General features: G+C 47.2%; 1 protein-coding gene across 1 annotated transcript in view; it reads left to right on the top strand.

Annotated features, from left to right (window-relative positions):
* Positions 1-12,754, top strand: part of KTN1 (kinectin 1) — a 91,652-nt gene that overhangs the window by 27,039 nt on the left and 51,859 nt on the right. Inside the window, exons 11-16 of the mRNA XM_038756212.1 lie at positions 2,242-2,310; positions 2,837-2,874; positions 4,476-4,566; positions 6,334-6,402; positions 8,747-8,784; positions 11,913-12,003. Of these exons, the coding sequence (XP_038612140.1) occupies positions 2,242-2,310; positions 2,837-2,874; positions 4,476-4,566; positions 6,334-6,402; positions 8,747-8,784; positions 11,913-12,003 (396 nt within the window). The remainder of the gene's footprint in view (positions 1-2,241; positions 2,311-2,836; positions 2,875-4,475; positions 4,567-6,333; positions 6,403-8,746; positions 8,785-11,912; positions 12,004-12,754) is intronic.

Below are 12,754 nucleotides of genomic sequence, written 5' to 3'. Positions count from 1 at the left end.
ATGCTGACATTTATTAAGCGCTTACTATGTGCGTGACGGGGAGCTTCCACGTCCAAATGGCGATTAAATGGCTATGGTGGCCGACCTGACAGGGCCGGGATCATTCCATTGTTATTTTGTTTCATTTGGTCATATTTAATAGTCATAACAATGATGCTGGCATTTATTAAGCACTTACTATGTGCCGGAGGAGAAGCTTCCACATCCAAACAGTGATGAAATAGCTAGGGTGGCTGACCTGACATGGCCGGGATCATTCCATTGCATTTCTTTTTCATTCGGCCGTATTTAATAGTCATAATAACAATGATGATGGCATTTATTAAGCGCTTACCATGTGCCGGACAAGAAGCTTCCACGTCCAAACGGCGATTAAATGGCTAGGGTGGCCGACCTGACGGGGCCGGGATCATTCCGTTGGATTTCTTTTTCATTAGGCCGTATTTAATAATCATAATAACAGTGATGATGACATTTATTAAGCGCTTACTATGTGCGGGACGAGAAGCTTCCGCGTCCAAACAGCGATTAAATGGCCAGGGTGGCCGACCTGACAGGGCCGGGATCATTCCGTTAGATTTCTTTTTCATTCAGCCGTATTTAATAACCATAATAACGATGAGGATGGCATTGATTAAGCGCTTACTATGTGCAGGATGGGAAGCTTCCACATCCAAACGGCGATTAAATGGCTAGGGTGGCTGACCTGACAGGGCCGGGATCATTCTGTTGGATTTCTTTTTCATTCGGTCATATTTAATAATCATAATAATGATGATGATGGCATTTATTAAGCGCTTTCTATGTGCTGGACGAGAAGCTTCCGGGTCCAAACGGCAACTAAATGGCTAGGGTGGCTGACCTGACAGGGCAGGGATCATTCCGTTGGATTTCTTTTTCATTCCGTCGTATTTAATAATCATAGTAATGATGATGATGGCATTTATTAAGCGCTTACTATGTGCAAAGCACTGTTCTAATCGCTGGGGAGCTACGTATGTACAGAAGAGAATATATATGTGTATATATATATATAAATTTTAAAAATTTAGTATATATATATAAACATACATAACAAATTTTAAAAATTTAGGATATATGTAATAATAATAATGATGACATTTATTAAGCACTTACTATGTGCAAAGCACTGTTCTAAGCACTGGGGAGGTTACAAGGTGATCAGGTTGTCCCATGGAGGGCTCACAGTTTTAATCCCCATTTTCCAGATGAGGTAACTTTGGGCAAGTCGCTTCACTTCTCTGGGCTTCAGTCACCCAGCTGGCAGTTGGCGGAGCTGGGATTTGAACCCGTGACCCCTGACTCCAAAGCCCGGGCTCTTTCCACTGAGCCACGCTGCTTCTCTTCTATATATATCCTAAATTTTTAAAAATTTATGTTACTATCTCCCCCTCTAGACTGTAAGCTCCCCGTGGGCAAGGGACGGGCCAACGAGCTCTGTTATAGCGTTCTCTCCCAAACGCTTAACACAGTGCTCTGCACCCAGTAAGCGCTCAATAAATAGAAACAGCGTGGCTCAGTGGAAAGAGCCCGGGCTTTGGAGTCAGAGGTCACGGGTTCAAACCCCGCCTCCGCCACTTGTCACCTGTGTGACTTGGGGCAAGTCACTTCTCTGGGCCTCAGTTCCCTCATCTGCCAAATGGGCTGTGAGCCCACTGTTGGGTAGGGACCGTCTCTATATGTTGCCAACTTGTACTGCCCAAGTGCTTAGTCCAGTGCTCTGCACACAGTAAGCGCTCAATAAATACGATTGATTGATTGGGGATGAAGACGGTGAGCCCCCCATGGTGCTCGCTGAGCGCTTAGAACTTCCCAAGCGCTTAGTACAGTTCTCTGCACACAGTAAGCGCTCAATAAATACGCTTGATGATGATGATGATGCTCTGCACATAGCAAGCACTTAATAAATGCCATTATCATTATTATTATTATTATTAATAAATGCGACTGCCTCGCCGAAGGGGCGCCGCGCCTTTTTTCATTTTGTTCGTGCAAGCGCTTAATAAATGCCATTACTATTATTATTATTATTAATAATAAATGCGACTGCCTCGCCGAAGGGGCGCCGCGCCTTTTTTTCATTTCGTTCGTGCAAGCGCTTAATAAATGCCATTGCTATTATTATTATTATTAATAATAAATGCGACTGCCTCGCCGAAGGGGCGCCGCGCCTTTTTTTCATTTCGTTCCCCTCGGTTTTTCGGCTTTTGTCTTCGAAAGGAACTTCTGGAGCAGAATGAAACTCTGAAAGCTCAGCTCCAGCAGTGTCACACCCAGATGGCTGCCCAGGTAATAGTCATTTTCCTCCGCCCCGTCCGGGAACCCCATCCCAAAGCCCACGCCAACCTCCCTCGGCTCCGCGGAAGCCCGGAAAATCATTCAGGAGGTCAGTCGGTGGAGAACCTTGCCTCATAGGCAGGGTGGGAATTGTTCCCCAAGCGTAGCTATCAAATAAAGTCGGACAGTGGGCTGGAATTTTCTCAATCATTCATTCATTCAGTCGTATTCCTGGAGCGCTTACTGTGCACGGAGCACTGTACTAAGCGCCCGGGAAGTCCAAGTCGGCAACATCTAGCGACGGTCCCTACCCAACAACGAGCTCACGGGCTAGAAATTTATTTATTTATTTTACTTGTACATATTTATTTTACTTGTACATATCTATTCTGTTTATTTTATTTTGTTAATATGTTTTGTTAGCCCTAGCTCTCAGGTTGAACCTATCGGTTGGACGTCTTGATTTCTTTTCTCCTTCCCCCGGCTCGCCCCCTGAGATTTTTTTTATCCCGACCCCGCCTTTGCTTTCCTTCCTCAGACTTCCGCTTCGGCCCTGGCAGAGGAGTTACATAAAGTGTAAGCTTTCTTTTCCTCTTTTCCCATCGGGCACTTGCACGGTTTATCCCCAGGAAGGATGGGTCGGATTCGGCCCTCGCCAGAGCGGGACTTTCGCAAATTCTGGTAGCGTGGTTTGCAGAAGTAATTTGTAATAACTGTTAGTAGTAATTAGTAGTAGTAGTAATTGTTATTATTAATAATAATAAAAATAATAATAATTACTACTACTACTAATTGCTACTAACAGTTATTAGTACTAACAGTTATTACAAATTACTTCTGCAAACCACGCTGATGGCATTTATTAAGTGCTTACTATGTGCAAAGCACCGTTCTAAGCGCTGGGGAGGTTACAAGGTGATCCTGTTACGGCTGAAAATTCCCCATTGCAGCTGGGAAATGCATTTCCAAGTTTAGTCTCGCTCCTCATTGCTGCCTTTACGCTTATTTAGTCCCTGTGCTGTGAAAAAACACCAAAAAAGCACGTATTTTGTTAATCTCTCGGGCCCCATTTAGGCCTTTTTTTATGGTATTTGTTAAGGGCGTATTAGGTGGCAGACTCTGTTCTATCCAAACCAGTCACATCCCACACGGGGCTCGCCGTCCTCATCCCCATTTTACAGATGAGGGAACTGAGGCCCAGAGAAGTGAAGTGACTGGCCCAAGGTCACACAGCTGACAGTTGGTGGAGCCAGAATTAGAACCCGGCTCCTTCTGATGCCCAGGCCCGGGCTCTAGCCACTACACCAAGCTGCTCCTCTTCCATTCATTCATTCATTCAGTCATATTTATTGAGCGCTTACTGTGTGCAGAGCACTGGACTAAGCGCTTGGGAAGTACATAGAGACGGTCCCTACCCAACAACGGGCTCGCAGTCTAGAAGGGGGAGACAGACGACAAAACGAAACATGTGGACGGGTGTCGAGTCGTCAGAATAAATAGAATTAAAGCCAGATGCTCATCATTAACAAAATAAATAGAATAGTAAATAACAAAATAAATAGAATAGTAAATGTGTCCAAGTAAAATAGAGAGATAAATCTGTGCAAATATATATACAAGTGCTGTGAGGAGGGGAAGGAGGTAGGGTGGGGGCGATGGGGAGGGGGATAGGAAAAAATTAAATAATTTGAAGGCTTCACCTGACCAAAAACAATTACGTGGCATTTCAGAACGGGAGGAGCCGGTTGTTCCATTTTCAGTCATTCGGTCGTATTTATTGAGCTCTCACCGTGTGCAGGGCACTGTACTAAGCGCTTGGGAGAGGACGGTAGAACCACAAACAGACTCATTCCCCGCCCACCGCTAGCGGAAAGAGAGGAAGAGCTCTTTCTGGGAAGAGTTTTTGGGGTAGTCCCTCTCCGGGAATCCGGGAATTGCCAACTTGGACTTCCCAAGCGCTTAGTACAGTGCTCTGCACACAGTAAGCGCTCAATAAATTCGATTGATGATGGTGACCTGGGGGCAGGATGGGAGGATTTCCCGGGGTGAGAAGAACACGGGAACGTGGCGTTTTAATGAAAGGGGAGCCCACGTTTTGGGCCAGGGGTGGGGTGGAATCGTATCCTGAGCGCGTCTCAGTTTCCGACGTCCACGGAGCGACCTGTCTCTCGTTAAAGGATCGCGGAAAAAGATAAGAAGATGAAACAAGCCGAGGACTCGCTGGCTATTGAGCGCAGTCACCTGGCGAGCAAAGAGGAGGAGTTCAAGGTGCGGTGAACTGGACGGTTCCGGACGTTGGTGCCTTTTTTTTTTAGGGTATTATGTGCCAGGCTCCGTACTAAGCGCCGGGGTGGACCCACGTGGGGTTCACAGTCATCGGCCCCATTTTACAGACGAGGTAACTGAGGCCCAGAGAAGTCGAGTCGGAGCCGGGATCAGAACCCGGGTCCTTCTGACTCCGCCGCTAGGCCAGGCCTGCTTCTCGATGTCGAAATGAACGCTGAAGGTGACACCTAAGACAGGGTCAGGCTTGTTGCTAGGTTTGGCAATTCTGGAAGGTGAGATTTAAAAAAAAGAAAATCAGAACCATCTCAGTCAATCAATCAATCGTATTTATTGAGCGCTTACTGTGTGCAGAGCACTGTACTAAGCGCTTGGGAAGTGCAAGTTGGCAACATCTAGAGAAGGTCCCTACCCAACAGTGGGCTCACAGTCTAGAAGACTCAGTGTAACAATTTGTTCTCCGTTAAAAAGAGCTCGGAGACACCTCTGAAGGAACATTTTCTCTCCCAGTTCGTTCTCAGTGAATCAATCAATCAATCAATCGTATTTATTGAGCGCTTACTGTGTGCAGAGCACTGTACTAAGCGCTTGGGAAGTCCAAGTTGGCCGAGTTCAGAGGCAATTCTGAAAGAAAGCTTTCACTGGTAGGGAACTGAAAGTATCTGAACCCATTTGTAAGTTGGTTGAGCTGTGAAACTTTTCAGCGTCGAACTTCCCTTTTACCCACATTTCAGATTCATTCGTTCAGCCGTGCTTAGTGTGTGCCGAGCACTGTAGTAAGCGCTTAGCACTGTACCAATGTCTTCCGTCTCTGAAGAAGTAGCTCCCCATTGCCGGGGAAAACACGGGCAAGGTGCAGGTGTTGGCGAATAAAAAATACGCGAGTCGAAACACATTAAGACCCTCGCTAATTATAATAATGATAGCATTTATTAAGCACTTACTATGTGCAAAGCCCTGTTCTAAGCACTGGGGAGGTTACAAGGTGATCAGGTTGTCCCACGGTGGGGGCTCACAGTCTTCATCCCCATTTGACAGATGAGGGATCTGAGGCACAGAGAAGTTAAGTTGCTTGTCCACAGTCACACAGCTGACAATTGGTGGAGTCGGGATTTGAACCCATGACCTCGGACTCCAGAGCCCGGGCTCTTTCCACTGAGCCACGCTGCTTCTCTAATTGTGGTGCGTATTAAGCGCTCATTATGTGCCAGGCACTGTACTAAGTGCCGGGGTGAAGGCAAGCCAATCAGGTTGGACACAATCCCTGTCCAACCCGATTTCCTTGTATAATAATAATAATAATGATAGCATTTATTAAGTGCTTACTATGTGCAAAGCACTGTTCTAAGCGCTGGGGAGGTTACAGGGTGATCAGGTTGTCCCACGGCGGGGGGGCTCACAGTCTTCATCCCCATTTGACAGATGAGGGAACCGAGGCACAGGGAAGTGAAATGGCTTGCCCACAGTCACCCAGCTGACAATTGGTGGAGCCGGGATTTGAACCCACGACCTTGGACTCCAAAGCCCGGGCTCTTGCCACTGAGCCGCGCTGCTTCTAGGAAAGAGCAGCCTTTATATAGCCAACTTGTACTTCCCACGCGCTTAGTCCAGTGCTCTGCACACAGTAAGCACTCAATAAATACGATTGATTGATTGATTGATCGATATAGGCCTTCTGATCAGCCCCAGTAGGTTTCAGTGGAATCGGTTTTCCGCCAGCCACAAATTACGATTTCTCTTTCCCTCCACCAGGTAGCCCAGAATATGAATTACTTGCTAAAAGCAGAAGTGCAGAAGTTGAAGGCTCTGACGAACGAGCAGGTAGCTTTGTTTTGCGCTCCGTTCATCTCCCCGTGCACGCTTTTCCGGCATCGTTTTTGTTCGTTATTACCGTCCCCGTTGCTGGGAAACTGAGGCAGTAGAGCCATCTGTTTGCCAGTATCTCTGTGGGGTGGGGAGAACGCGGGGGTGAGAATTGTGCCCCCAGGAACCTTTTAAATTGCCTACGCTTTCCTATCCCTTTACCTCTTTTTAGTGGTCTGCTTCGTTAATCAATCAATCATTCGTATTTATTGAGCGCTTACTGTGTGCAGAGCACTGGACTAAGCGCTTGGGAAGTGCAAGTTGGTAACATATAGAGACAGTCCCTACCCAACAGTGGGCTCACAGTCTAAAATGTTCCTTAAATAATAATAATAATAATAATAATATCACAGTCTAAAATGTCCCTTAAATAGTAATAATAATAATAATAATTGGCATTTGTTAAGCGCTTACTATGTGCAAAGCATTGTTCTAAGCGCTGGGGAGGATACAGGGTGATCAGGTTGTCCCATGTGGGGCTCACAGTCTCCATCCCCATTTTACAGATGAGGTAACTGAGGCCCAGAGAAGTTAAGTGACTTGCCCAAGATCACACAGCAGACATGTGGTGGAGTCGGGATTCGAAACCATAATAAAATAATAATAATGATGATGGTATTTGTTAAGCGCTTACTATGTGCAAAGTACTGTTGTAAGCACTGGGGGGATGCAAGGTGATCAGGTTGTCCCACGGGGGGCTCACGGTCTTCATCCCCCTTTTACAGATGAGGGAACTGAGGACCAGAGAATCAATCAATCAGTCGCATTTATTGAGCGCTTACTGTGTGCAGAGCACTGTACTAAGCGCTTGGGAAGTACAAGTCGGCAACATATAGAGACGGTCCCTACCCAACAGTGGGCTCGCAGTCTAGAAGAAGTGAAGTGACTTGCCCAAAGTCACCCAGCTGACAGTTGGCGGAGCCGGGATTTGAACCCGTGACCCCCGACTCCAAAGCCCGGGCTCTTTCCGCTGAGCCACGCTGCTTGTCTGCGGCTAGTTGATGACCATGGTGCTTGTTGTACTTCCCAAGCGCTTAGTATAGTGCTCTGCACACAGTAAGCGCTCAATAAATACGATTGAATGAATGAATGTTAGCGCCGACTCTGTGCCAAGCACTGTACTGCTCTGCACACAGTAAGCGCTCAATAAATACGATTGAATGAATGAATGAATGTTAGCGCCGACTCTGTGCCAAGCACTGTACTGCTCTGCACACAGTAAGCGCTCAGTAAATGCGATTGAATGAATGAATGAATGTTAGCGCCGACTCTGTGCCAAGCACTGTACTGCTCTGCATACAGTAATCGCTCAATAAATATGATTGAATGAATGAATGTTAGCGCCGACTCTGTGCCAAGCACTGTACTGCTCTGCACACAGTAAGCGCTCAATAAATACGATTGAATGAATGAATGAATGTTAGCGCCGACTCTGTGCCAAGCACTGTACTGCTCTGCACACAGTAAGCGCTCAATAAATACAATTGAATGAATGAATGAATGTTAGCGCCGACTCTGTGCCAAGCACTGTACTAAGCGCTGGGGGTAGATGCAGGATCGTCAGGTCCCACGTGGGGCTCGCGGTCAACATAGGAGGGAGAACAGGGTTTGAATCCCCATTTTGCAGACGGGGGAACTGAGGCACAGGGGGAGTTAAAGTGACTCGCCCAAGGTCACCCAGCAGACAGGTGGGGCCGGGATTAGAACTCAGGTCCTCGGCTCCCAAGCCCGGGCTCTTTCCACTAGGCCATGCTGCCTAGCTGTGAAAAGGAGAGCGACTAGTGGGAGTGTTTATACTCCCACCTGTATATATGTTTGTACATATTTATTACTCTATTTATTTATTTTACTTGTACATATCTATTCTATTTATTTTATTTTGTTAGTATGTTTGGTTTTGTTCTCCGTCCCCCCCTTTTAGACTGTGAGCCCACTGTTGGGTAGGGACTGTCTCTATATGTTGCCAACTTGGACTTCCCAAGCGCTTAGTCCAGTGCTCTGCACACAGTAAGCGCTCAATAAATGCGATTGATTGATTGATTTCCTAAAATTTTAATCGACGCTCCTCGGATCAGACGGAGGCGGGATCAGCCTCCTTTATTCCCCTCGAGACGGTGAAGGTTACCTTTTCCGCCCCGCTTCCTCGGAGGAAATCCGGTTTTCCTTTCCTGCCTCGGGTTTTTCGTTTTCGGTCACGAGAGCGGTGATCGGAAGAGTCATCGACAGAGTTCATCGTTGTCACGAAGGGACGAGTTGGCCCGCTTGGGAAGAATTAAAAACTGTTATGGCTTTATTTTTCCAGGCTTCCGCCGCCCACGAATTGGAGAAGATGCAAAAGAGGTGAAGTACTATAAACCTGCAGATTCTCTCCTATAAGTTATATAATTTAGGGTGAATTTTATCTTTATGGTACGCGTTTAAGCGCTCACGGTGCGTCAGATGCTGTTCTGAGCACTTGGGTAATAATAATGATGGCATTTATTCATTCATTCATTTAATCAATCAATCAATCGTATTTATTGAGCGCTTACTGTGTGCAGAGCACTGTACTAAGCGCTTGGGAAGTCCAAGTTGGCAACATATAGAGACGGTCCCGACCCAACAGCGGGCTCACAGTCTAGAAGGGGGAGACAGAGAACCAAACCAAACATACTAACAAAATAAAATAAATAGAATAGATAAGTAAATTCAGTGGTATTTATTGAGCGCTTACTGTGTGCAGAGCACTGTACTAAGCGCTTGGGAAGGACAAGCTGGCAACATAGAGACGGTCCCGACCCAACAGTGGGCGCACAGTCTAGAAGGGGGAGATGGAGAACAAAACTAAAACATATTAACAACCTGATCACCTTGTAACCTCCCCAGCGCCTAGAACAGTGCTTTGCACATAGTAAGCGCTTAATAAATGCCATCATTATTATTATTATTACTCAGCCGACTCAAGCCGAGGGGGTCGGTGGGATCTCGGAGAGAAAATCAGAGCCTCACTGATTATTACCAAGCACTTACTATCAATCAATCAATTGTATTTATTGAGCGCTTACTGTGTGCAGAGCACTGTACTAAGCGCTTGGGAAGTCCAAGTGGCAACATATAGAGACAGTCCCTACCGAACAGTGGGCTCACAGTCTAAAAGACTACTTACTATGCTTACTAGACTGCTTACTATGTGCAAAGCACTGTTCTACGCGCTGAGGAGGTTGCAAGGTGATCAGGTTGTCCCGCGGGGGGCTCACAGTCTTCATCCCCATTTTCCAGACGAGGTCACTGAGGCCCGGAGAAGTGAAGTGACTTGCCCAAAGTCCCAAATTTGAACCCATGACCTCCGACTCCCAAGCCCGGGCTCTTTCCACTGAGCCACGCTGCCCTGGCTGTTGGATCCCACCCCATGCCACATGGGAGCCCGCAGTCTAGGAGGAGAGACAGGGATCGAATCCCCATTTTACAGATGAGGAAGACGAGGCCCAGCGAAGTGACCGGACCAAGGTCACCCGGCTGACAGTTGGCGGAGCGGGATTTGAACCCGTGACCTCTAACTCCAAAGCCCGGGCTCTTCCCACTGAGCCATGCTGCCCTGGCTTTTGGATCCCACCCCTATCCCACATGGGAGCCCACAGTCTAAGTAGGAGGACAGACAGGGATTGAATCCCCATTTTCCAGATGAGGAAGACAAGGCCCAGCGAAGTGACCGGCCCGAGGTCACCCAGCTGACAGTTGGCGGAGCGGGATTTGAACCCATGACCTCCGACTTCCAAGCCCGGGCTCTTTCCACTGTGCCACGCTGCCCTGGCTTTTGGATCCCACCCCTATCCCACATGGGAGCCCGCGGTCTAAGTAGGAGGACAGACAGGGATTGAATCCCCATTTTACAGATGAGGAAGACGAGGCCCAGCGAAGTGACCGGCCCAAGGTCACCCAGCTGACAGTTGGCGGAGCCGGGATTTGAACCCATGACCTCCGACTCCCAAGCCCGGGCTCTTCCCACTGAGCCACGCTGCCCTGGCTGCCGGATCCCGCCCCATCCCACTTGGGAGCCCGCAGTCTAAGTCGGAAGAGAGACAGGTATCGAATCCCCATTTTACAGATGAGGAGATGAGGCCGCACTGCTGCTCATTCATTCATTCGTTCAATCGTATTTATTGAGCGCTTACTGTGTGCACTGTACTAAGCGCTTGGGAAGTCCAAGTTGGCAACATCTAGAGACGGTCCCTACCCACCAGTGGGCTCGCAGTCTAGAAGGGGGAGACAGACAACGAAACCAAACATATCAACAAAATAAAATAAATAGAATCAATCTGGACAAGTAAAATAAATAAATAGAGGAGTAATAAATATGTACAAACATATATACATGCTCATTTTCAGATGTAATTTCCGCCGTGATCTAGCTGCCAGGCAATCATCGGCGGTGGAGGGCCTCTTCCATTTATTTTATTTTGTGAATATGTTTTGTTTTGTTGTCTGTCTCCCCCTTCTAGACTGTGAGCCCACTATGGGGTAGGGACCGTCTCTAGATGTTGCCACCTTGGACTTCCCAAGCGCTTAGTACAGTGCTCTGCACACAGTAAGCGCTCAATAAATATGATTGATTGATTGATCTGCATGGCTCAGTGGAAAGGGCCCGGGCTTTGGAGTCAGAGGTCGCGGGTTTGAATCCTGGCTCCGCCACATGTCTGCTGTGTGACCCTGGGCAAGTCACTTAACTTCTCTGAGCCTCAGTTCCCTCATCTGGAAAATGGGGATTAAGACTGTGAGCCCCACATGGGACAACCCGATCACTTTGTATCCCCCCCAGTGCTTAGAACAGTGCTTGGCACATAGTAAGCGCTTAACAACTGCCATCGTCACCATCATCATCACCATCACCCTGGGCAAGTCACTTCACTTCTCTGAGCCTCAGTTCCCTCATCTGGAAAATGGGGATGAAGACTGTGAGCCCCCAGTGGGACAACCTGATCACTTTGCATCCCCCCTCCCAGTGCTTAGAACAGTGCTTTGCACATAGTAAGCGCTTAACAACTGCCATCATCATCATCACCATCACCCTGGGCAAGTCACTTCACTTCTCTGAGCCTCAGTTCCCTCATCTGGAAAATGGGGATTAAGACCGTGAGCCCCACGTGGGACAAACTGATCACTTTGTATCCCCCCTCCCAGCGCTTAGAACAGTGCTTTGCACATAGTAAGCGCTTAACAAATGCCATCATCATCATCATCACCCTGGGCAAGTCACTTCACTTCTCTGAGCCTCAATTCCCTCATCTGGAAAATGGGGATTAAGACTGTGAGCTCCACGTGGGACAACCTGATCACTTTATATCCCTCCCGCCAGCGCTTAGAACAGTACTTTGCACATAGTAAGCGCTTAACAAATGCCAACATTATTATTATTATTATTATTATTATTATTATTATTATTATCTGACTTCTGCCAAGCCCCCGCTAACTTTTAATTTCCTGATTCCCAGTATTCACCTGAAGGACGATAAGATCCAAGCCCTCGAAGAGCAACTCCAAGGAGAACTCCTCCAGGTTGCCAACAAAATGGAAGAATTTAAGGTAGGCCGGGGAGACTTGCAGTTCGGGCCCTGCGGCTTGATTGAATGAATGAATGAACTTGTACTTCCCAAGCGCTTAGTCCAGTGCTCTGCACACAGTAAGCGCTCAATAAATACGATTGAATGAATGAATGATTGAACTTGTATTTCCGAAGCGCTTAGTCCAGTGCTCTGCACACAGCGCTCAATAAATATGATTGAATGAATGAATGAACTTGTACTTCCCAAGCGCTTAGTCCAGTGCTCTGCACACAGTCAGCGCTCAATAAATATGATTGAATGAATGAATGATTGAACTTGTACTTCCCAAGCGCTTAGTGCAGTGCTCTGCACACAGTAAGCGCTCAATAAATGATTGAATGAATGAATGAACTTGTACTTCCCAAGCGCTTAGTCCAGTGCTCTGCACACAGTCAGCGCTCAGTAAATACGATTGAATGAATGAATGAACTTGTACTTCCCAAGCGCTTAGTCCAGTGCTCTGCACACAGTCAGCGCTCAGTAAATACGATTGAATGAATGAATGAACTTGTACTTCCCAAGCGCTTAGTCCAGTGCTCTGCACACAGTCAGCGCTCAATAAATACGATTGAATGAATGAATGAACTTGTACTTCCCAAGCGCTTAGTCCAGTGCTCTGCACACAGTCAGCGCTCAATAAAGACGATTGAATGAATGAATGAACGAACTTGTACTTCCCAAGCGCTTAGTCCAGTGCTCTGCACACTGTAAGCACTCAATGAAGACGATTG

The sequence above is a fragment of the Tachyglossus aculeatus genome, chromosome 14 (genome assembly GCF_015852505.1).
Source record: "Tachyglossus aculeatus isolate mTacAcu1 chromosome 14, mTacAcu1.pri, whole genome shotgun sequence".
Lineage (NCBI taxonomy): Eukaryota > Metazoa > Chordata > Mammalia > Monotremata > Tachyglossidae > Tachyglossus > Tachyglossus aculeatus.
Note: the sequence above shows the minus strand (reverse complement) of the source record. Positions and strands in the feature narration are given on the sequence as shown.